The sequence below is a fragment of the Lepisma saccharinum genome, chromosome 25, assembly GCF_977018435.1.
Source record: "Lepisma saccharinum chromosome 25, izLepSacc3.1, whole genome shotgun sequence".
Classification (NCBI taxonomy): Eukaryota; Metazoa; Arthropoda; class Insecta; order Zygentoma; family Lepismatidae; genus Lepisma; species Lepisma saccharinum.
In genome coordinates, this window is record NC_139253.1 from 7,407,636 (window position 1) to 7,430,799 (window position 23,164).

Genomic DNA, 23,164 nt, shown 5'->3' on the forward strand with positions numbered 1-23,164 from the left:
CACAAATGAAGTTATTGACAAAACATTTGAAGTACGTTATGGTCAATAATGCCAGACGATTCCGTGCAAACGTCAAATCGCGCCTAACTTCAATCAGTGTTGCCAAGGCTCAAAATATAAATAATGGCCCTCGTAAATCCTTGAATCTTATCCATATTAGTCAGAATATTTTCGTTTCTACCTTGCATTTTTCTGTTTAGTTCATTCAAGTGTACGAAAATATCGGAAAGATATGCCAACTTAGATACCCATTCATCATCTGCAAATAAATCCTCATATGTAGAGCACAGATGTGATAGAACTGATCTGAAATACTGTAATTGTTGTCTGACAATGTGTGAGTCCTTCGGCGAAGGAAAAGGACAATAAAGTTTAAGAAGCGCCGACAAACAGACACAAAACAGCCAGTCGTACACAAAAGATGCAGTATTACAAACAAAGAACTCCCTTGAATAGCTCTATTGTATGATTGGTGCGGGCCGCTAAAAGGCACACAAAGCTTGCCGCCTGTAACCCATCAAACCGGCCTAATATTACAGGCGAGAATACATATAAGATGAGCAAACCATAACAATATTGAGTAAATAAATTACATTTAATTTCTATGAAAACATAAAAGTTATCAGCAAGAATAAACAAGCACCCTCTTACTTAAAATCGACAATTAATTTCTTACAATATTAGGTAAAATTTCGCGTCACACCTTTCACCTTGTGACGGCACACCGGTTGCGGAACACTTGGTTAGACGCCTCTGTTCCTAACTCTATGGAGAGAGAGAGAGAGAGAGAGAGAGAGAGAGAGAGAGAGAGAGAGAGAGAGAGAGAGAGAGAGAGAGAGAGAGAAAGAGTGAATAAAGGGATAGGAAAGTGAAAAGCAGAAAGATGGGGGAAGAAACAGAGACATAAAAGAGAAAGACAGACAAAAAGAGAAATATGTTGCTCATTCTGTTCCTCTCTTTAACAGTGAAAGGAAAAAAAGTAGAGAGAGAGAGAGAGAGAGAGCAAGAAAATTCCATCTCAATTTTTTTCCCTTGAAAAACAGAAATTAAGGAAGGAGATAGAAGACAGAGAGGAACAAAAATCTATCTTCTTCTTTCTTCTCTCTCTACCTTCCTTTATAGACAGAATTCCATCACGTAATACGAAGAACACAAAATGCTGCGTTCCTAAGATACTCAAGTAATCATGTAATACAGCGAAATATTTTTTTATGCAAATAAAAACATGTGAGTATTTTAAGGCTGTCGCTGTTTTTGTCCCCTTCGCATCTATTATTGCGACATGTTGCATGAATCCATGGCTTTGTGGTTGACCTTGGTCTCTAGAGATAAGAATCACATTATGAAGTTATGGTACTTTATTTATACCTAAAAACACACTGTGTGTGTGTGTGTGTGTGGGCAAACTGGATTCAAACTTCCTGACAGTATAATGGCTATAGATGTCACCTTATAATCAAAGGATCATAGTACAGGTATATTTAAGAGTGGTTTTGATCTCACATTTAACTGCAGTTCCACTTCGGGTTAGCCTATGTGAGCCTAAAGTGAACTTCCAACCAATTTTTTAATTCAGTGTTAATTAGGGCTAAGTCGATACCGATGAACAGATACCGATACTTGTATAATTCCAATTTAAAATAACAAAGGCTAGTTATTAATAATTACATATATACAAATATGTATATATACATCGGTATCGGCTCAGCCCTAGTGTTAATCCATGTAATCACGTAATAATGTACAGATGGGGGACAAAATAATACGAACACCTGTGAATGTAGAAAAAATCTTTATTAATAGGGGGTTGGACCACCCTGTGACTGAAGTACACTTTGTATGCGACGTGGGATGGACGCATAGAGGTCATGCACAATGTTTAAGGGAATATGGAGCCATTCTTCCTCCAGAGCAGTCTCCAATTCCGAAAGTGTGGCTGGAGGTGGACTTCGAGCATGAAGTTTGGACTCCAAATATCCCCACAAATGTTCTATAATGTTCAGGTTAGGAGACTGTGGGGGCCATTCAAGATGTCCTACTTCATCGTCACGTTCTTCAAACCATGTTTGGACAGACCCAGCAGTGTGGATAGGAGCGTTGTCGTTTTGAAAAAGCGGTCGGTCCCCAGGAAATAAAATCTGGACAAAATGATGGAGATGATCCCCCAGAATGCTGCGATAGTGACTGGCATTGATCTTCCCATGCAGAAAAACAAGTGGTCCCACAACATGCCAAGATATCGCGCCCCATACCATAATGGACCCATCTCCATGCTTCACGGTCGGCAAGAGGCAGTCAGGATGAAATGCATCTCGAGGCGTTCTCCACACATAAACGCGCCCCGTGGTCTGAAATAACGTGAATGTTGATTCATCAGACCAGATGACTTGTTGCCACTGCTGTGGGGACCAACTTCTGTGAGCTCTGCACCATTGGCGTCACTTGACAGCATTACGTGATGTCACCAATGGCTTACGAATTGCCACTCGGCCATGAATGTTTGCAGCATGGAGTTCCCTTTTGACAGTTTTGGTTGAAATGGGGTCCTGGAGATGCCTGTTCATTTCAGATGTTATCTCGGATAACGATTGCTTGTGCTTTCAGGCCACTATGCGCTTCAACACCCTCCTATCCCAAGCAGCAAGCTTTGTCTTTCGTCCACTGTTGTGCTTTGAAGACGCCATCTTACCTTGTGTTGTGTACGCTGTCATAACGGCTGATACTGTGCTCCTTGCACACCCAACAATCTTTGAGGTTTCAGTCACCGTGGCTCTAGCTGAACGTGCTCCAACAATCATGCCTCTTTGGAACTCCGTCACGTCTGACATTGCAGTGTCTCTTGAGAGTGTATGATAGACGAATGCACCACCAATGTCTGCTGTTGGCAAACTAATACCTGCCCCTTCATAGCCACTAGGTGGCAGACTTCAGTCCCAGGTGGTGCTGCTGTACTGCCGACGTGAAATGTGGCATACTTTTTCACAGGTGTTCGTATTATTTTGTCCCCCATCTGTATTTCTCCTAAAAGTTGAATTGTTTGTGATAACCTAATGAATATGTATTGTTTCTTCTTGCAGTTTCTCTAGGAGAACGAAGCTTGAAAAGTCTCTAATTATTTTCAATGGAATAATTTTGGTGATTGTTATTATACTCGCAGTTATTCTAGGAACATACGTTAAATATTGTAAGTAGCAACATTCTCGTTTTAGTTGATACTCTAAACTTATATTTTCTATAAGACATAACTCATGAGTGCCATCTAGGGATAAGTTTAATAAGCACATAAGGAGCTTGCGTACTCTTAAAGACTAAACACATTTCAGAAACGTTTCTTTTGTGCTTTCCACATATCAAATTTGCAGCAAGTAGATAGAGAGTTTAAGTTGTACCTTCCCAACTTAAACATTATGTTATTAAGTCTTTTTGACGTTAAAATTTAGTGGGCTGGTGATGTTAAATTTATTTTAATCTTGTTGACCATTTGACTGAAATATTAAGTAACAAAGGACACAATTTTAATGTGGATGTTACCGTGTAACCTTACTTTAAAAAAATACTATCAAGCGCCTAAATTATTCAAGTTGACTACACGATACGTCATCTTTTCATGACAGTGGGGGAAAAACTCTATTTTTTACCAAGAGATGGCGTAGCGTTTCCTTTCATTATTTCACAAGAAGCCAGGTTATTATGTAAACAAAATACTGGGTATTCGACCTTGAGAATGGTGTTTTAAATTCTGCTTTCTGTTCTGTTGGTAATTTTCTTACAGTTGCATAAGGTACATTTTCCCCACAGAAATGTGCACAGTTAGAAATTGTAGATGAATCATCCAGACAGGAAACTATAGTTTGAAATCATTAGATGAATCTTATTTCTTCAGGGTTGCTACCTCAATATTTACGGTTTTTGTTATTTTATGTAGAAACGGGATCAAAATGTGAGTTGACAGTGTTCATAGCCCTCGCATAGGTGTACGTATGTGCTAGGATCGTTGTCGATCGAAAAGTCTCGACCAGAATCGAGTCTGGAAGTATTGAATACAATTATTAGAGGCACATATTTTTGGTAAATAGAAAAGCAAAATTTCGGTACAAAAACTGAGTCAATTTCGGGTTCAAAAGCGGTAAATAAAATGAAATATCGGTGTTATAGCGGTGAAAAATTGGATGAAAAGTGGTATATAAAAAGACATTTTGGTTTTAAAATTGTGAATATAATCCTAAATTTGATTAAAAAACTGCACTTATTCCACAGAATTAACATTTCACTTCTAATAGCACATTTATGTAGTTATAAGAGTATTAAGTTTATTTCTGTGTATAGGAGTCCATTTTTGCATCTCTAATATTAACAGCAGAATTAATCAATTTTCCGAGAATTACATAACTCACAGGATACTTCAGACTTCAGAAAGTGTCGCGTCGGTATATAAATGGTAAATTTCGTGTTTAAGAATTAATTTCGCTTTTTGAAGTTCATTTCGCATTATTTCGTGACAAAACATGGTCACAAAATGCATCTCACACCTTTCAAAAACATGAAAAATTAACACTACAATGTGTTTTTTCAAACTTCGTTTTTTTCGTCAAAAACGAAATATGCATGCCCCTAACAATTATTAAGAAAAAATTACTTATGAAAGTAAACTAGTAATAAGGTTTGCTAGTGGCCGCGGTGGCTCAGTCGGTAACGCGTCTGACTACCATGCTAAAGGTCCCGGGTTCGATCCCCGGCCGGTTCAAATCCGGGAACTTTTCTAACGGTGGAAGCGGCCCCGGCGCCCACCCAGCGTCGAATAACATGGGTACCTGGGGGGTAAAGGCGGTCAGGGGCGTGATGCTGATCACATCACCCCCACTCACGACCGGATCAAGAAAGTGTGGGGCGTTACCCCCACACCCCCTATACGCCTTCATGGCGTGGTGCTATGCACAGGGGAACACTTTACCTTTACCTTTAACGTCCGACCCACTTACACACAATTACCACACTCTAAACACTTTAATTAGTAGGACGGCAAAAGTCTACCCATATGCGCTAACTTTTTGTCAGCCGCAGAACATGGACTCGGAAATATCTCAGGGCTTGCTGGGTGTAAGGAAAGACTATACCAGCTTAATATATATATTTATATATGTTTATTATAGTCTCAACACAAGGGTGTCCGTTTGTACACTTACACACGTGTCTTTACCTGAAACCTTTACCACGCGCGTGCATTTACTTGTACCACACACGTGCTTTTACCTGTTCCACGCACGTTCACCAAGAGATAAGGGGGGCCAGGGAACATCCAATTTATTCCTCGCTGTGAGGCGCCAGGGGGAGTATGAGGACCTAATTTTATTTAGGGCCTTGGCCGCCGCTGACGTCACGGGTTCCCCTGTAAAAGAAAGTAGGTTGTGCGTAGTACCCCAACCACAGCCGGGAATTGGCCGAAACCAATCGGTACTCCCGAATAACGGGCGCAGGGTAAAAGGATTAAAGGATGCCGCGACACCCCCGGCGTTAGCTGGGAATTGGCAAGCCAACCGGTGTCTCCTATGAAGGGACGGCAGGTTAGAAAAGGAAGGTCCGGGTGCTCCCAGACAAGCCGGGCAGGTAGAACCTGGGCACCTATCAGCCTAAGCGAGCGGACCAGGTAGGTAGGTTGCTGCTAGGCTCTTCTTCTTCTTTCTCCGTCCTTCCTTCTGGGATGGCTTCTAGTTCTCAGGCTGGGAGGCCAGTTAACCCTGGATGTTTGCCTGTTGACATCAGGGAGCCAACTGAGCTCCGGTCTCGCTGCACTGAGTTTTATACTCGCGGTGGCGCATGGGTGGTGAAAATTTTAACTACAAGTACGCGTTGCTAACTCATTTTTTTACATATTGCAAACTTCGTACTGAGGAATATCAAGGTTTTGACATTGAGAAATCACTAGTGGAAAAATCACTAGATGCTCGTGACAATATAAACTAAAACTGTGTGTATTCAGACAATACAATTAATAACACTGCTCTGCAGCAAAAATGAGGTTTTCTAATGAATGAGTGTTCCTAAATGGAATATTCACGCTGAGTTCAACGGTGCAATCCGTTTTTTCCTATCACGTCAGGTTTTCGAGAAAATCAGGAATTTGTGTTTCTTAAAAGTCCCGTTTATATACCATAGGAGGGCATGGAGAGCATTTAGAGTTAAATTGTGATTACACCTTTGTATGTGGTCTGGCAACAGGTGGTCGAGTGTGTTGTATTCCTAGTGCTGAACGGTTGCATGAAGTGACAAATTGTGTATATTCGGACAACAATGTCTTCACGTGGCTGCAAAAACGACCCGAACACTTCCTCTTAAGTATGTGGGAAGTACATGTTGTGTAAACAAAGACTAAAGATAATGCCATTCGTCAAAGAAGCCTACCTTGCGTATTTTGGACTTGTGCTTGGCGATGAAAACAAACCATGGGCACCCCAGAAAGTATGTAAGACTTGTGTTGAAGGTTTGAGGTTCTGGATGAACGGACAAAGAGAGAAATTCTATTTTGCTCTGCCAATGGTATGGAGGGAACAATTAAACCATATGGATGACTGTTATTTTTGTCAAGTTCAAGTGCAAGGTTTTAGTGCCAAGAACAAAAGTGACATAGTGTATCCACATTTGTGATCTGCAATGAGACCAATCAAACATGACGAAAGTCTACCTATTCCTTCTCGTCCATCTTCAAGCTGTACATCGCCTCGAAAGGAAGTTGTAAGCGATACAACGGACATCAGTGGATCAGTACAAGTGATAATACCCCACACTTATTTAGTCAGACCGCACTGAATGACTTGGTACGTGATCTTGCGTTACCAAAGGAAAGTTCTGAACTGTTAGCTTCTGTACTGAAAGACAGACATTTATTGTTACCTGGCACTAAAATTTCATGTTACAGATCCCGGGAACAAGAAATAGTTTCTTTATTTTCAGAAGAAAGGTCTATGATCTTCTCCAATGACATACCGAAACTTGTAACGTGGCTTGGTGTAAAGTATGGAACTTCGGAATGGAAGCTTTTCATAGATTCTTCTGTAACCAGCCTGAAAGGTGTGTTACTCCACAATGGCAGTGTTCTTGGATCTGTACCAGTTCATTATTCTATTACTTTGAAATAATCATATGAAAGTTTGCAGTTTCTATTGCAGTGTGTGAAGTACTCCGAGTATGGGTGGGTTGTATGTGGTGACTTCAAAGTTATCAACCTTTTACTGGGACTACAAATGGGATACACAAAAATGCCATTTCCTGTGCGAGTTGGATAGTCGAGACAGACAAATTCACTGGCAAAGGCGGGAGTGGCCAACCAGGGGACCCTTGATACCCGGAACAAAGAATGTTATGCGTGTGCTCCTTGTGGAACCCACAAAAGTTCTTCTCCCTCCTCTACACATTAAATTGGGTATCATGAGCCAGTTTGTACGTGCCCTAGATACGGACAGTGAGTGTTTTAAGTACATATGTAGAGTTTATCAGATAATGACCCTAGCTAGATAAGCTGAAAGCAGGTGTTTTTACAGGACCTCAGATCAGGAAATTAATGTGTGACCCCAATTTTGAGGATACAATGAGCCAAACAGAAAAGCAAGCCTGGGAGAGCTACAAAGATGTAAAAAACTTCCTAGGAAACAGAAGGAGTCCAGCTTACAAAACCATTGTGAAACCATGTTGGAAAATTTGAGAAAACTAGGTTGTAACATGAGTTTGAAGTTACACTTCCTACATGCTCACATTGACTATTTTCCAGATACTTGTCTTGGATTTTACAGCGAGGAACAGGGTGAACGTTTCCATCAGGATTTGAAAGACATGGAAAGAAGATACTATGGTGGTTGGACTTTGAACATGATGGCAGACTACTGTTGGTCCCTGAAAAGGGAAAGTACTTCTCATGCATATGGAAAAAGTTCAAAAAGACGAAAATTCCTGCCTGTAAAATAAGTGAGGTCACTGTAAATAATATCACTTGTTGGTAGTTCTTGTGAACTGTGCGTACATTGTGTTTACAATTACATAATTATAATATACACGTGCACCACGTTTCTAAGCATGGCAATGATCTTGTAGAAGGGTATAAATATATGTCGGTAATGGTTCAATATGCAAATTTTGTTTTCATTTTTTCCAACAATCTGGACGTGATAGAAGAAAACTGCTTACATATTTAGAATCAGCGCCCCAAAATTAGGGGGAAACGACATTCGAAATCAAAACATCAAAAAAATATTTCAAATTGCAGAGTGGTGTAATGAGCCTCGCAGGATTCTGCTATTCTAAACAACACGTTGAACAACGTTGAACAATGTAAATGACATTAATTGATAACATTAAAAAGAATATAGCGACCAAGCAGGGTCTAATAATGAGTGAAGCTAGTAACGTAGAGGTGGAACCGTTAACGTTTACAGAATACATTTAAACTAAAAGCGTACGCCTCGCAGGGACATTCCGCTTAACTCTTTCATCCGATTAAAAAGAATATAGTGACCACGCAAGGTCTAATAATAATTAAATGGCGACCAAGCAGGGTCGTTACATATGCCCCTTCCTCGGGCGAAAATTTTGAAGAAATTTAAATCTTACAATTTATGAAAAATTTTCGTGAAACATTGATTTCAAATTCAATAGAAAAAATGACAGTAATAAGAGTCTGTTTCTCCTACACATTAGGCACTAGGTCATATTCTTCCCCTACCACGTATCTTCTTCGCTCCGATGAACACCTGTAGAGGCGAAGGTTGTCGAAGTTGACTCGGTCGACAGGTTGCCTGGTCCTGGGGTGAACTAGCATTGCTGTGTTGTTCCGAAGATCAGTGGCTAAATAAGGTCCAATATACACTTCGAAGAGCTTAGCTATTGTTCTATTCTTCCTCGAACTAAGCTTATGATTTCGAACAAGAACCAAGTCGTCTTCGTGCAGCTCGAGCGCATGGCCTTTAGTCTAAAATTTTCGTTTGATATTTCTAGAGCGCTCTTTGCACTTGGCTAGAAACAGCTTTTGATTCCAGTTGGAGATTTGCGGGTCTACTTCGTTGATAGGCCAATTGTAATGATCAAGGACTTCGTTAGGCATGGATTAATGACCCAAGAACAATACATTGTAATAACAAAGTAACTAGCCAGCTGATAACGAATACACTCACAAATAGATACTCTGATGGTCGGATGATGTTCCAAGTCTTCCACAGATATAGTTCATTCTCCAGAACTTCCATCAGGAAAAGTGGCACAGAAAACGGCGGGTAAAGAACTGTTTCGGTACACTGCAACATCTCACACTTATCTTCCTTCACTGGCACGAGCATCTCGGGGATTCTTTTCAGAGTACAGTCCAGCACACTTCTCGACTCCTGTGTTTGGGAACCAGTCAAAATATCTACTGACTCTACTTTCCGTCGTAGGTCCGCGGATTTATACATCTCAACATCCTCTTCCTGGGCCATGTGGATGTACCGCACTGCTTCAATATTCAGGGGATTCCCTTCCTCATGATCAGGAGTTATCCCGAAAAATAACTTCACTGGGCTTCTTCTGAATCGCATCCATACATCGTGCTGCTGGATGAATTTCATGACTAAAAGAAGATCTGTAACAATATATTTCACAATTCCGATATCCAGTCCCACACGTCTACTTCCGATGACACGCTTCTTATGACTTACAGAGAAATCTACCAATCGCACCTCTGGAACTTTCTGGATCTGTATGCCAGGTATCTTATCTACTACGTAACTTAGTCCAGATTGAATAATTAAGGATCGAGCATTCACTTCCAGTATCAATCACACAGGTCACTGTAAAGTCCATTAATTTAGCTTGCACTACTGGAGATCTGTATCTAACTTTGGATTCCCTTGCAAACTTCAATTCCTTTTGTAAAATGGTCTCTTCAGTTTCTGTTAGCTGGAAATTTACTAGTAACTCTTGGACATCTTTATCTATTAATTTGGGTCGCTCCATCGAAGTCCCTTGCCTAAACAGGAACGAAGCATTTAGACAAGGTCCTAGTTTGTCTGGCTAGACTGGGACCTTTGATTTTGATGAAACTCTCGCGCTGTTTCTACGGCCTCCTCCTGCTCCGTTGTAATGTTTTGTCTAGGAGATGGAGTCCGCGAATCTCATTCTGCTCACCCGTAAATCGTCGTCTTGGAAGACTAGGGCTACTCCTACCTTCACGGATCCTTCTTGGGTCAGGAGATCTACGTCTTTGGTTTTGGTAAGGTCGGAAAGAGTTTCTTCTAAAATCACGCCTGCCTCCTCTTTCATTAGTGAAATGTTGAGGGCGCTGATAATTACCTTCTGATCTCGTTTCTATGTTCAGGACTTTATAGTTTCTTGAGGGATTCTGTTCTTTTCCCTTCGGTTCATCTTTGTTCCTCCATGCATCTGACTCATCATAGATTTCAAAATCCTTCAGGAAATGAGTTAGGTCATCTACCGTTCTAGGCGCATGTGCTAAACAAAGGTTTCGCATTCTATAAGGAAGTTGTCCGATGATCAAATTAAGTACTTCTCCCTCATTAAAGTTATCACTCAGGTTTCTATAGGCCGCATAAACGCTCCAGGCAAAGCTCTCCATACTTTCATGGACAAGTCTGGAATATCTCCTGTTTCTCACAGCGGTTAGCTGCCGTTGTCTAGCCTTCTCAGAAGCGAATTCTTCTTTGAACCTGGCGCAAAAGTCAGCATATTTCACGAAACTATCAATATTACCTGCAAGCCAGTGTTCAGCTTTATCAGAGAAGACTCTAGGAAGCAACTCTAGCCTATAATGTTCGGGTACCTGCATAAGTTCAAAGCTGACGTTGAGCTCCCGAAGATATTTTTCAGCTGACTGAGCCTCAATGTCGCCTGTAAATTTAGGAATGTGGGCGATATCCGCCATTCTAGGCATCTTAAAATCTGGCCTTCTTCTAGGTGTCGATCCATCTGAAATATAATTGTATCGAGGCCTCTTTCTTCCGTCAGCCTTCATTCTGTTGGCAGCGAATAGAGGTATCTCAGCTAACCTGGGCGGCTCATAAGGAGTAGCATCCGGATTCAGATCTCTATCCGGAGTAAAAGGGCTGGAATGAACATCTGGTGTGGGTTCTGGCTGAACATTCAATCTTTGGAACTGATCTTGAAGTTCGCTTACCCTCTGAACAAATGTTCCTGTCTGATCTTGTATTTCTCTTCGCAGAGGCACTTCAAGCTTCCTTGTCTCAACCCTAAGAGAATTCACCTTCTCTTCAGCTGCCTGCTCTACGTCCTTCCGCAGAGTTGAGGTCATTGACTCCATCACTTCCTTCTGTTCCTGCACTACTTTCTCGATGGATTCGGTCTTGTCACCCAAGTTTTGGACAGCTTTCTCAATGGACTCCACTGTAATCTCTACTTATCCGCGCCACTGAGATAATGGTTCTCGTTTTTCCTGAAGAGCCTCTTTTAATCTTTCCTCAACCTTTACTATATCTTGCTGAGAAGTAATTTGGATACTTTCTACTCCGGCCTTAAGACCTTCTATGTCAGTCCTCTGCTGGGCAAAGAGGGCTTGGAGTTCATTTATACGCTTCTCTTCTTCTTCCTGTTTTTCTCTTCGTCTTTTGGCTTCTTCTTCCTCTTTTTCTTTTTTTCTTACTTCCTCTTGACTCTCAATTAAAGCTCGGAGAGTTTCAAAGTCCTTTTCCCTTTTCTCTCCAATTTTTCGTTTTTCTACCTCTCTTTTCTCTTCAATTTCTCGTTTTTCTAGCTCTCTTTTCTCTTCAATTTCTCGTTTTTCTAGCTCTCTTTTCTCTTCATGAAACTCTATTAAGGATCTAAGTTCTAACAGTTCCTTTTTTCTCAGCTTTTCAGCCTGAACTGCTTCTCTTTTGCGCACTTTCTCTTCTTCCTGTTTCTCTTTCTTCCTGCGCTCTTCATCTTCAAGCCTCTCTTTCTTTCTATCTTCCCTATCTTTCATCAACCATTCCAATAACCCATGGTCTGATGGAGGATTGGTCAGCGGACTTGGTTCTTGTATTGCGGTCTCCGCTACCTGGGTCAGCGGAGCAGATTCACACGTCTGGGATTTAACTCCTACAGCAGGGAAGGTAGCCACATCCTTTCCATCACAGCTCCAGTGAATTTGGCGCTGGCACTGGCAACACTGGAAATGTGCTGCCTCTTCTCCCAGTTCTTCACAGCAACCAAATTCAGACTCTGAACCCATGGTCTTCCTCCCTCTACTTATCAGGTTCATACCAGTAAATTCTTGATCCATGTTTAATACAGTCCACACTTTCACTTTCACTGGACAGTCCTTTTAATGCACGGTTCGGTTGGCTTCACTTAATTGCACAGTTCTGTCGGGCCCCACGTTATGGCGCCAAAAACTTTTGCAACGTCCGACCCACTTACACACAATTAAAACACTCTAAACACTTTAATTAGTAGGACGGCAAAAGTCTACCCATATGCGCTAACTTTTTGTCAGCCGCAGAACATGGACTCGGAAATATCTCAAGGCTTGCTGGGTGTAAGGAAAGACTATACCAGCTTAATATATATATTTATATATGTTTATTATAGTCTCAACACAAGGGTGTCCGTTTGTACACTTACACACGTGTCTTTACCTGAAACCTTTACCACGCGCGTGCATTTACTTGTACCACACACGTGCTTTTACCTGTTCCACGCACGTTCACCAAGAGATAAGGGGGGCAGGGAACATCCAATTTATTCCTCGCTGTGAGGCGCCAGGGGGAGTATGAGGACCTAATTTTATTTAGGGCCTTGGTCGCCGCTGACGTCACGGGTTCCCCTGTAAAAGAGAGTAGGTTGTGCGTAGTACCCCAACCACAGCCGGGAATTGGCCGAAACCAATCGGTAACGGGCGCAGGGAAAAAGGATTAAAGGATGCCGCGACACCTCCGGCGTTAGCTGGGAATTGGCAAGCCAACCGGTGTCTCCTGTGAAGGGACGGCAGGTTAGAAAAGGAAGGTCCGGGTGCTCCCAGACAAGCCGGGCAGGTAGAACCTGGGCACCTATCAGCCTAAGCGAGCGGACCAGGTAGGTAGGTTGCTGCTAGGCTCTTCTTCTTCTTTCTCCGTCCTTCCTTCTGGGATGGCTTCTAGTTCTCAGGCTGGGAGGCCAGTTAACCCTGGATGTTTGCCTGTTGACATCAGGGAGCCAACTGAGCTCCGGTCTCGCTGCACTGAGTTTTATACTCGCGGTGGCGCATGGGTGGTGAAAATTTTAACTACAAGTACGCGTTGCTAACTCATTTTTTTACATATTGCAAACTTCGTACTGAGGAATATCAAGGTTTTGACATTGAGAAATCACTAGTGGAAAAATCACTAGATGCTCGTGACAATATAAACTAAAACTGTGTGCATTCAGACAATACAATTAATAATGAGCCTCGCAGGACTCTGCTATTCTAATCAACACGTTGAACAATGTAAATGACAATAATTGATAACATTAAAAAGAAAATAGCGACCAAGCAGGGTCTAATAATGAGTGAAGCTAGTAACGTAGAGGTGGAAACGTTAACGTTTACAGAATACATTTAAACTAAAAGCGTACGCCTCGCAGGGACATTCCGCTTAACTCTTTCATCCGATTAAAAAGAATATAGTGACCACGCAAGGTCTAATAATAATTAAATGGCGACCAAGCAGGGTCGTTACAGGTTTAAACATTAAACAGTAGGCAAACAGTAATCTATCTATAAATAATCAGAATTATAAGAAATGCCGGGTGTCCCAGAAGTCTTTCCCTGATTACAAACTTTATTCATATCCTCTATATGCAATGTAGAGATGTGAAAGTGGTGCCAAAGTGTTGGAAAACTAACCAAGTTTATTTTTTGCAGGTTTGTAATGTGGCTGTAGTGTAGCAGTGTCAGTGCCAAGGAATCCGGAATTAATGCTCTTGACATTGGGTGGCATCTTTCCATACAATGTTTCTTGTACTTGACAGGATTTGGGAATCAAGATAAATTCCATTTTTTAAATACCAACTTATTGATGGCAGATATTTTAGACGAAAGAATTCTGTACATTTGAAAGTTCCTCTGCACTGTTATTGGTGACCGGTCTCGTGATACCAGAGAACACGCTAAGCTTTTTCCTGATTTGTGAACATTTCCGGTTTTCTGGACACTGACACTACACTACAGCCACGTAACTCAAACCTGCAACAAAAAAAACTTTGTTAGTTTTCCAACATTTTGGCACCACTTTCTCATCTCTACCTTGCAAAAAGCGGATATGAATAAAGTTTTTAATCAGGGAAAGACTTCTGGGACACCCGGTATATTTTGATTTTGGCAAAAGCCCCCATGTACCCAATCCTTCTCATTTAGTAAAAATATTGAACGAGGTTTGTCTTCTTTGTACCAGTTAGTGTTATATTAAGACCCATTTTAGACTAACTAACTAACTCTCTAGCCTTCTTAAACCCGAAGGTTCATGGCTGCAGCAACACAGGCCTTCCATCTGTCCCTATCTTGAGCAAGATCTATATACTCTTTTCCATCCCTAACGATTTCCCTTAGGTCCATCTCGACGTTGTCCCTCCATCTTCGTCTTGGCCTTCCTACTGGTCTCTTACCATCAGGTTTCCCAACAAGAATCCTGAAAACTCCTCTTTCCTCTCCCATTCGTGCCACATGGCCTGCCCACCTAAGTCTTCTTGATTTAATTATTCTAATAATGTCTGGACATGAATACAAACTATGTAGTTCTAAATTATGTAACCTTCTCCACTCACCTGTCTCCTCATCCCGTTTAGGTCCAAAGATTTTCCTAAGGATCCTATTTTCAAATACTCTCAATTTATGTTCCTCTTTCAATGTAAGGGACCAAGTTTCACACCCATATAATACTACAGGCAAAATTACTGTTTTGTATATTTTAACTTTTAGATTCTTAGATATTAAACGAGAAGACAAAAGTTTATGAAGAGAGAAGTAACATGCATTTCCTGAATTAAGCCTACTTTTTATTTCCTCTTTAATATAATTTTCATTTGTTAATATTACTCCTAAGTATTTGAATTTGGAAACTGGTTCAAACGAGTTGTTATCAATAATTAGATTTTGATTATTACCTAACACTTGGTTTCGGCCTGTAAGCATATATTTAGTTTTCTCTTTGTTAACTTCCAAACCTATCTCTTTAGCAGTTTTGAAAAATATTTTAGCATTATTCTTAATTGTATTCACATCATCCCCCAGTAAGTCTACATCATCTGCATATGCTAACAACTGAGTCACACCATTTAATTTTAGTCCTTCTTTAGTTTCGTTTACCTTCCTAACAGCATATTCTAAGGGAAAATTAAAGAGCAATGGAGATAATGCATCTCCTTGTTTTAACCCATCATGAATTGTAAATTTGTCAGACATATTAATACCCACACGAATTTTACTTTCTGTTTCACTGGTGCATATTTTTATCATACTAACAAGCTTCTTAGGTATTCCAAACTCTACTAATATATTATATAATTTATCTCTTTTGACCGAATCATATGCTTTTTTGAAATCAATGAATAGCTGATGGACATTTTGATTATATTCCCACTTTTTTTCAAGTGTCTGTCTGATGTGAAAAATTTGATCTGTAGTTGATCTGTTGCGTTTAAATCCACATTGATAATCACCTATAATTTCATTAGCATATGGGGTTAGTCTTGTTAAAAGAATGTTAGATAATATTTTATATGTTGTTGAGAGTAGAGAAATTCCACGGTAATTATTGCAGTTCATTTTATCACCTTTTTTAAACACAGGAACAATTATGGATTCTTTCCACTGTTGAGGGATTTCTTCTTTATTCCATATTAAACAAATTAATTTATGAATTTGACATATTAATGAATTTCCACCATATTTAATTAACTCAGCTGGTATTAAATCAATGCCAGGTGCTTTGTTATTCTTTAGCCTTTTAATAGCATCTTTAACTTCAGTCAAGTTAGGTTCTGGAACTAAAGGTTCTGCTGTGTGGATTTCATTTACTTCTGATTTATCTCCTACATGGACATTTAAAAGGTCATTAAAGTAGTTCTTCCATCTATTTAGAATATCGCTTGTGTCAGCTAGAAAATCACCGTCTTTATCTTTTATCAAGTTTACTTTAGGTTGCCACCCCTTTCTAAACTCATTTACACCTTTATATAAATCTCTGATATTTTTATTTTTGCTGTTTGTTTCAATTTCGTTAATTTTGCTTTTCAAGTAATCTCTTTTTTTACTTCTAAACGTGCGGTTAACTTCTCGCTTTATTCTATTATAATTGTTTAGATTTGTATCATCAGAGTTATTTAACCACCTAAGTCTAGCCTGATTTCTTATTTCTATTAGATTATGACATTCATTATTAAACCATGGCTTACTTTTTCTCGGTTTATGGTATCCTATACTTTCTTTAGCTGCTGATTCTATTGCATTACGTTTGTGCTCCCAATTCTTATTTACGTCTGTTTCATTTATATTTTCATCATCATTTAAATCCTGCAAAACATCAAATCTATTTGACAGTTTAATTTGGTAATCTTTCTTAATTCTTTCATCAGTAAACTTTCCTGTATCAAATTTTATAACTTTTAGATTTTGTTGCTTATGATTTATCACTGAGAGTCTTTCTCTTAATTTAGCAATTACTAAATAATGGTCACTGGCACAGTCAGCACGTCTATGTGTACGAACGTCAATTATACTAGTATGCCTTCTCTTATCAATGAGAATATGATCTATCTGATTATGAGTTTTACCATCTGGAGAAGACCAGGTATATTTATGGATATCTTTATGTTTAAAAGTGGTACTTTTCACAATTAAATTCTTTGAGGTTGCAAAAGTAATCAATCTTATACCATTATCATTACTTAATTCATGAAAACTTTCTTTACCAATCGTGGGTTTAAATGTCTCTTCTTTCCCAATCTGTGCATTACAGTCACCTAACAGAATTTTCATATCATACTGAGAAAATTTATCAAAGACCTGTTCTAACTCTGTATACAAATCATCTTTAGTATTATCATCTTTATCTTCCGTTGGTGCATGTATGTTTATTAAAATAATTTTACACCACCTACCCTGTAAAACTGCATATGATATCCTATCATTAATAAATTCTATTGTTTTAAGAGCCGAGATAATTCTATTATTTATGAAAAAGCCTGTTCCAAAATTATGATTTTCAGTACCACCATAGAAAAAAGTATAATTTTTAGTTTTACAATTCCCTTCTCCTGGCCACCTAACTTCCTGGACAGCTACTACATCTAATTTATACTTGACTATCTCATTAACTGTACACTGAAATGCCCCAGGCCGGTAAAGGCTCAGAACATTCCAGGTGCCTAATTTAATATTTTTCTTATTCCTAACGTAGATCTTATCCTTAGTCCAGGGACCTCCCAAAGTAGTCCCCACCCGGAGATCCGAACGGGGGACTATTTTACCTCCGGAATATTTTACCTTGGGAACATCCATGGCCTTATATTGCTGATTCTTGACATGGCTTTTTACAGTGCAGAGTTGTCAGCTCTACGCCTAACCCCCAATATGAATGGAGGAACTACTACACAAGACAAACACGAACACATTAGACAGCACAATTACTACACAAGACGAACACAAACACATTAGACAGCACAACTACTACACAAACATACTAGACAGCACAACTACAACACAAGACACATACATACACACCACCGATACTACACAAGACAAATACAGGGTGGGAAATAACCCCTTGCCAGGGGTCCACAGTAAAAAGCAACAACAATCAAAAAATCACGGAAACACCAAATGCTCCCCACGACAACTGCGGCCACAAAAACAAAATTAAAAAAACCAAATAGCATCCGATCTACAGTCATTTTTATAAAACTCTGCATTTTGCTAAAAATCTGCTTCGGCGGCAAGGGGGTTATATGATATTTATCAATTTTATCTTCTTAACCCTTAAACGGAATGTTAGTTGAGGGGGGGGATATTTACTCGAACCTTGGGGATAGCTGGGGGATGTTTCTAATGGTATAGATGAGAAACTGGTGGAGCAATGCTTTACGTAAGTTTCCATGTAGGGATTGCTTCCCTGAAGACACAGTGGAAACTGTATGGCCTTGTAAACAAAAGGCCCCAGGCTCGACACCCGGCTGAAGCATAGTGGTTCGGATCCAATCTCGATCCGCTTATCTATGCATGAAGTGGACTCAAAACAAAAACTTGGAAATACGCCTAGTTAAGAGAATCGGATCCTCCTGCTCCTCCATTCCCACACTGCTCATCATTCATCACTCTTCCTCATTCTCTCAATTAGCCAAAAGTGGCCGAAAGTGACTATAGATAAGAGAATAACTAAATAAACCATTCATCCTCTAAGGTTGACTAAGGAACCCATGTTTTAATGTTTTAGCAAGTAGGCCTACAAAATATGTATTACAAATTTTTACACATTCATTCCCACTAATCATAAACTTGCATTTCTATCGTCTTAATCAGTTCTTAAGATTTGTAACATACTCTTAGCAGACGAATTACCAGGCCCGTAGCCAGAAATTCTTAGTAGGGGGGGCGAAGTCAAGACCCATTTTAGACATTTTTGTTATTTAATAAATCATTACAACCAACCATCATAGTTCGCTGCATAATCTAGAACGGCTTGCTAAATATTCTAGCATTGTTGTTGTACATTACCTGCTGATAACCACATCATTCCAAAAATTCTCAAAATTCCAGAGATTGTCAATATGTGAGATCCTACCACCCAAATCCCCTCATGGTCGAGGAAAGTTGTGCAATTTTTTGGCCATCTGAAGAACTAACTGCAAAAGAAATGAAAGCAACTGCCCCTTTAGTAAAAAAAATGCGAGAAATCCGATTTTTAAGAGTCTACCACTCTCTGACCTGTAGTTTCGCCGCCATCTTGAAAAAAATCACCTTGAAAATTAAAATAATATCTCGAAAACAGTGCATTTTACGCAAAAAGCGGAGATAACCATAGAGTAGGAAAGAGTAGGAAATTTGCTAAATTATGGTATTTGTTTGATAGAGCTACCATAAATAGTAATTGAATTAGAAAGCTTCAAATGTTTTCTTTAATTATTAGAATTGGCGTAAAATTAGGTTTCCGACAGAAATAACAGGAAATACATAAACTATGTAATTTACGTCCTAAAGTCACTGAAACAAGTTCATAGATGATGATTTACTCTACAGAATGGTTTTTGGTTCATGTCTGAAGAGTTAGGGGTTCAGAAGATATGTAGCTTGAAACAGAGCCATGCGCTTCCCTCTATTTGACGTGTTCCATTTCCTGTGATATTGGTGAGAACGTAATGTATTTTTTTTCTGCAGTATTTCGTTCACTTGCGTTTGTTAAAGTTGTTTTTGTTGTTTAAAAATGTACGCACACAGTAGTTGCGAGTGGGCGCTGGCAAATCTAGGTGGGGGGAGTGTCACATGCACTATTTTCAAGATATTATATTATTTTAATTTTCAAGATGGCGGCGAACCTACAGGTCAGAGAGTGGTAGACTCTCAAAAATCGGATTTCTCGCAGTTTTTTACTATAGGGGCAGTTGGTTTCATTTCTGTTGCAAGTAGTTCCCCAGCCAGCGCTATTTATCCTCAACTAATATGACTTCACGGCAAGTTGCAATGCGCAAGGGGAGGGGACTTTGGGCTTTACCTTTTTTTCTTGCATAACGGTAACAAAATAAGCCTGATAAGCAATAAATATTTTACGACTTCAAATTTTGAGTTCAGTCTTGGAGGCAGTGATGTGCCGTAGACTATAAGTTTACTTCTACATCCGTTGTCTACACGTAATTGCTACGCCCCTTGTGGGTACGTACTTACATGTTATTTACCACGGCTACAGATATCTTAATCTCAGGGGGATAGGTTCTTTGTTTGAGAATTCCAAATAAGAAAGCGGTTTAGAGCCAAGAGGATATAGTAAAATGCGGATCTATATTCTGAGAACTTGACAAAATACAGAGAAAATTGACGACCAAAGGGGAATAACCAGGATCGCTAATAACAAGCGCTGCCAATGGCCCAGTGCGATTAATAAAAAGCGCAACCGAAAAATGCTTCGGGGCGTCTAATTTGACACAGCGCCACCGGGGACAAAACCAAAACACTGACGATGTTCTCCTCGTCAGGAAAATAAAAACAGATTTCTGAATTCGTTCGTTTACTTAATAACTTTCCTAAACGTTTTATATGCGGCCATATTCTTAATTCTTTTAATTTACTATATACAACATTCTATTTACTTCTTTTATAGTATTTGAACTCTTCTTTTATATATTTCTCAATTTACTATAATATATATAATCCCTCTTCTCCGCTCTAAGTTTTTTATAATTTCCCTTGCTCCTTTTATATAGCGTGCTGCCATCTCTCGTCGATTCCGAGAAACCATTGCTCCTTGCAACTTTTATTATGTCATCGAAACTGGCACGTGACATAATCTATGCGTAGATTACATTGGGTTGTAGTTTACATAGACTACGTAGACAATCTAAAGTGCATAAAAAGGTTTCATGAAATGAAAGTGACATTTTCAAGTATATTGGTTCCTAATGAAAAGAATCCTATTTACAACAAAATTTCTCTTCTCTTCTATCATCAACTATGGAAGAAGATAAATAGTGTTAAAAAAGGACAACAGATGGCAGTCGTGAGGCAGGAGTGGTCTTTCCCCAAGAAACACTAGAATATTTCCTATATTAGGTTTCTTCCTAGGTGAGAAATTGTTCGAAATTGGAAGAAAGAGTATGAAAAGTTATTCTTACACATCAGCAACTCATACGCAGTATAATTTTCTTTTAATTCCACGGCGCCCTTTGCTAAGTTATCACCTATCGCCATGTTATTTACATAGATTACGTAAAATATGTGTATAAAATAGTCTACGTGTAGAATGTTGACTATCGTTGTTTACGCGTAGACGCACATCACTGCTCCGAGGTCCGTGTTTTAAGTGTTGGTTAATATTTGCTTGTAAATGAGCATAACTTTTCTTTTATCAAAATTCATTCTAATATGTTTTCAACCTTTGCATTTCCAGACAATGACGCAGCAGCTAAACTAGAGAATAAAACAATTGGTCCAATAAGCGAGGAATACTGTGTATCGCCAGAGTGTGTAGATGCAGGTAAGTTGTACATGAAAGGAAGTTCAATGATTGGTGGTTTAATTTGGTTAGCTTTACTGCCATTTTTAGCTAATCGGGAAGATGAGGAGGTCAAGGGTGAACACGCATAGGTTTTCACCTGCAGTGCGCATGCAGGACACGGTGAATGAACTATTAAAAACTGTAGACTTTGATATGTTCACAGACTCACGTAGTGTGCTTAAAAAAAAGATAATGATAACAATAAGTTCATAAATTCATGTAAATATTGTGTACATAGACGTTCATAATTTCATGTATTCTTTTTTCTCTCTTCTATCTTGTTATTTATTCACAGTGTATTATGTTCGACATAATTGGGAAATGTATCCTGTGCTGAACAAATAAATAATAATAATAATAATGAAGGGTGATAAGATGAAATTTATGAAAGGACAATCACAAACATACATGTACAGGACTACACGATGAATTAATTAATTGAAAGTTGTGTATGTGTGTCGGCACATGTGGACATTTTTCACCCTTCAAAGTGTACGAGGTAAAATCCTCTTATCTACTAAAATCATTATTTTAAAGTAAAAAATGGGTGTAAAAAGCCGGTTGAAAAATGTCAAAAGTGCAAGGTTTTAAAGGGACCTGCACGCATGGGCGTAACTTGGGGCCTAACTTTGGGGGAGGGGCAAAATCAAACTTGAAACTTAACTTGTGGGGGAAATCAAACTTGGGACTTAACTTTAGGGGTCAGAATCAAATTTGGGACTTAACTTTCGGGGGCAGAATCAAACTTGGAACTTAACTTTCGGGGGCAGAATCAAACTTGGGACTTAACTTTCAGGGGCAGATCCAAACTTGGGACTTAACTTTCAGGGACAGAATCAAACTTGGGACTTAACTTTCGGGGGCAGAATCAAACTTGGAACTTAACTTTCAGGAGCACAATCAAACTTGGGACTTAACTTTCGGGGGTTGAATCAAACTTGGAACTTAACTTTCGGGGGCAGAATCAAATTTGGGACTTAACTTTCGGGGGCACAATTAAACTTGGGACTTAACTTTCAGGGGCAGATTCAAACTTGGGACTTAACTTTCGGAGTCAGAATCAAATTTGGGACTTAACTTTCGGGGGCAGATTCAAACTTGGGACTTAACTTTCAGGGGCACAATCAAACTTGGGACTTAACTTTCTGGGGCAGATTCAAACTTGGAACTTAACTTTCGGGGGCAGATTCAAACTTGGGACTCAACTTTCGGGGACAGAATCAAACTTGAGACTTACCTATTGCAGGCAGAATCAAACTTGAGACTTTGTGAAGCAGAATCGACATGTTTTTCATACCGTAAAACGTTCAAATCATAAAATATACTCTTTAATACTTTGTTACTGACGTCCCAGGAGGTTAAGAAAAGTATCCTTAATTTTAAAATTTAGTAACCTGATTTTGGGGGGGGGCAAGTGCTCCCCCTTGCCCCCGCCAAGTTACGCCTATGCCTGCACGGAACAAACACAGCACATTAGAAAGGTTAGGAGATATTTGGTGTAAGAGACCCGCTCTTCTCAAAGAGCTAAAAATGTATGTTTGAACACTGTAATTATCTCCCACCATAGATGCTCAACAGTTGGGAAGATTAAAAATATGTTGAGTAAACAAAAATCAGCACATTCAATAAGAATATTCTGAACACTTAGAATAACACTGCAGACATGACATACTGGATGGTCCAGCCATTGCAGCCTATAATATAGAATAATTTAGCTTATGTAATTCGGTAATGCCATTTTGTCTTACAGCTTCTCATATACTGAACGCGATTGATAGAACTGTAGACCCATGTAAGGACTTCTTCCAGTTCGCTTGCGGCACCTGGAACAAGGAGAACCCCATACCAGACACCAAATCCAGTTGGGGTAATTTCGGAAAGTTACGAGACGAACTCCAGGGCAACATAAGAGGTAAGCAATTAAAAGTGGGGTGAGAGAATGATCCTTGTGTGGAGCACGTCTGCAGAAG

General features: G+C 39.5%; 1 protein-coding gene across 3 annotated transcripts in view; it reads left to right on the forward strand.

Moving 5' to 3' along the window:
* Positions 1-23,164, forward strand: part of LOC145978620 (neprilysin-like) — a 128,950-nt gene that overhangs the window by 48,620 nt on the left and 57,166 nt on the right. For all 3 annotated transcript variants that reach the window (XM_083111352.1, XM_083111350.1, XM_083111351.1), the window contains 3 exons: positions 3,078-3,184; positions 21,087-21,173; positions 22,945-23,106. In XM_083111352.1, the coding sequence (XP_082967478.1) occupies positions 3,078-3,184; positions 21,087-21,173; positions 22,945-23,106 (356 nt within the window). The remainder of the gene's footprint in view (positions 1-3,077; positions 3,185-21,086; positions 21,174-22,944; positions 23,107-23,164) is intronic.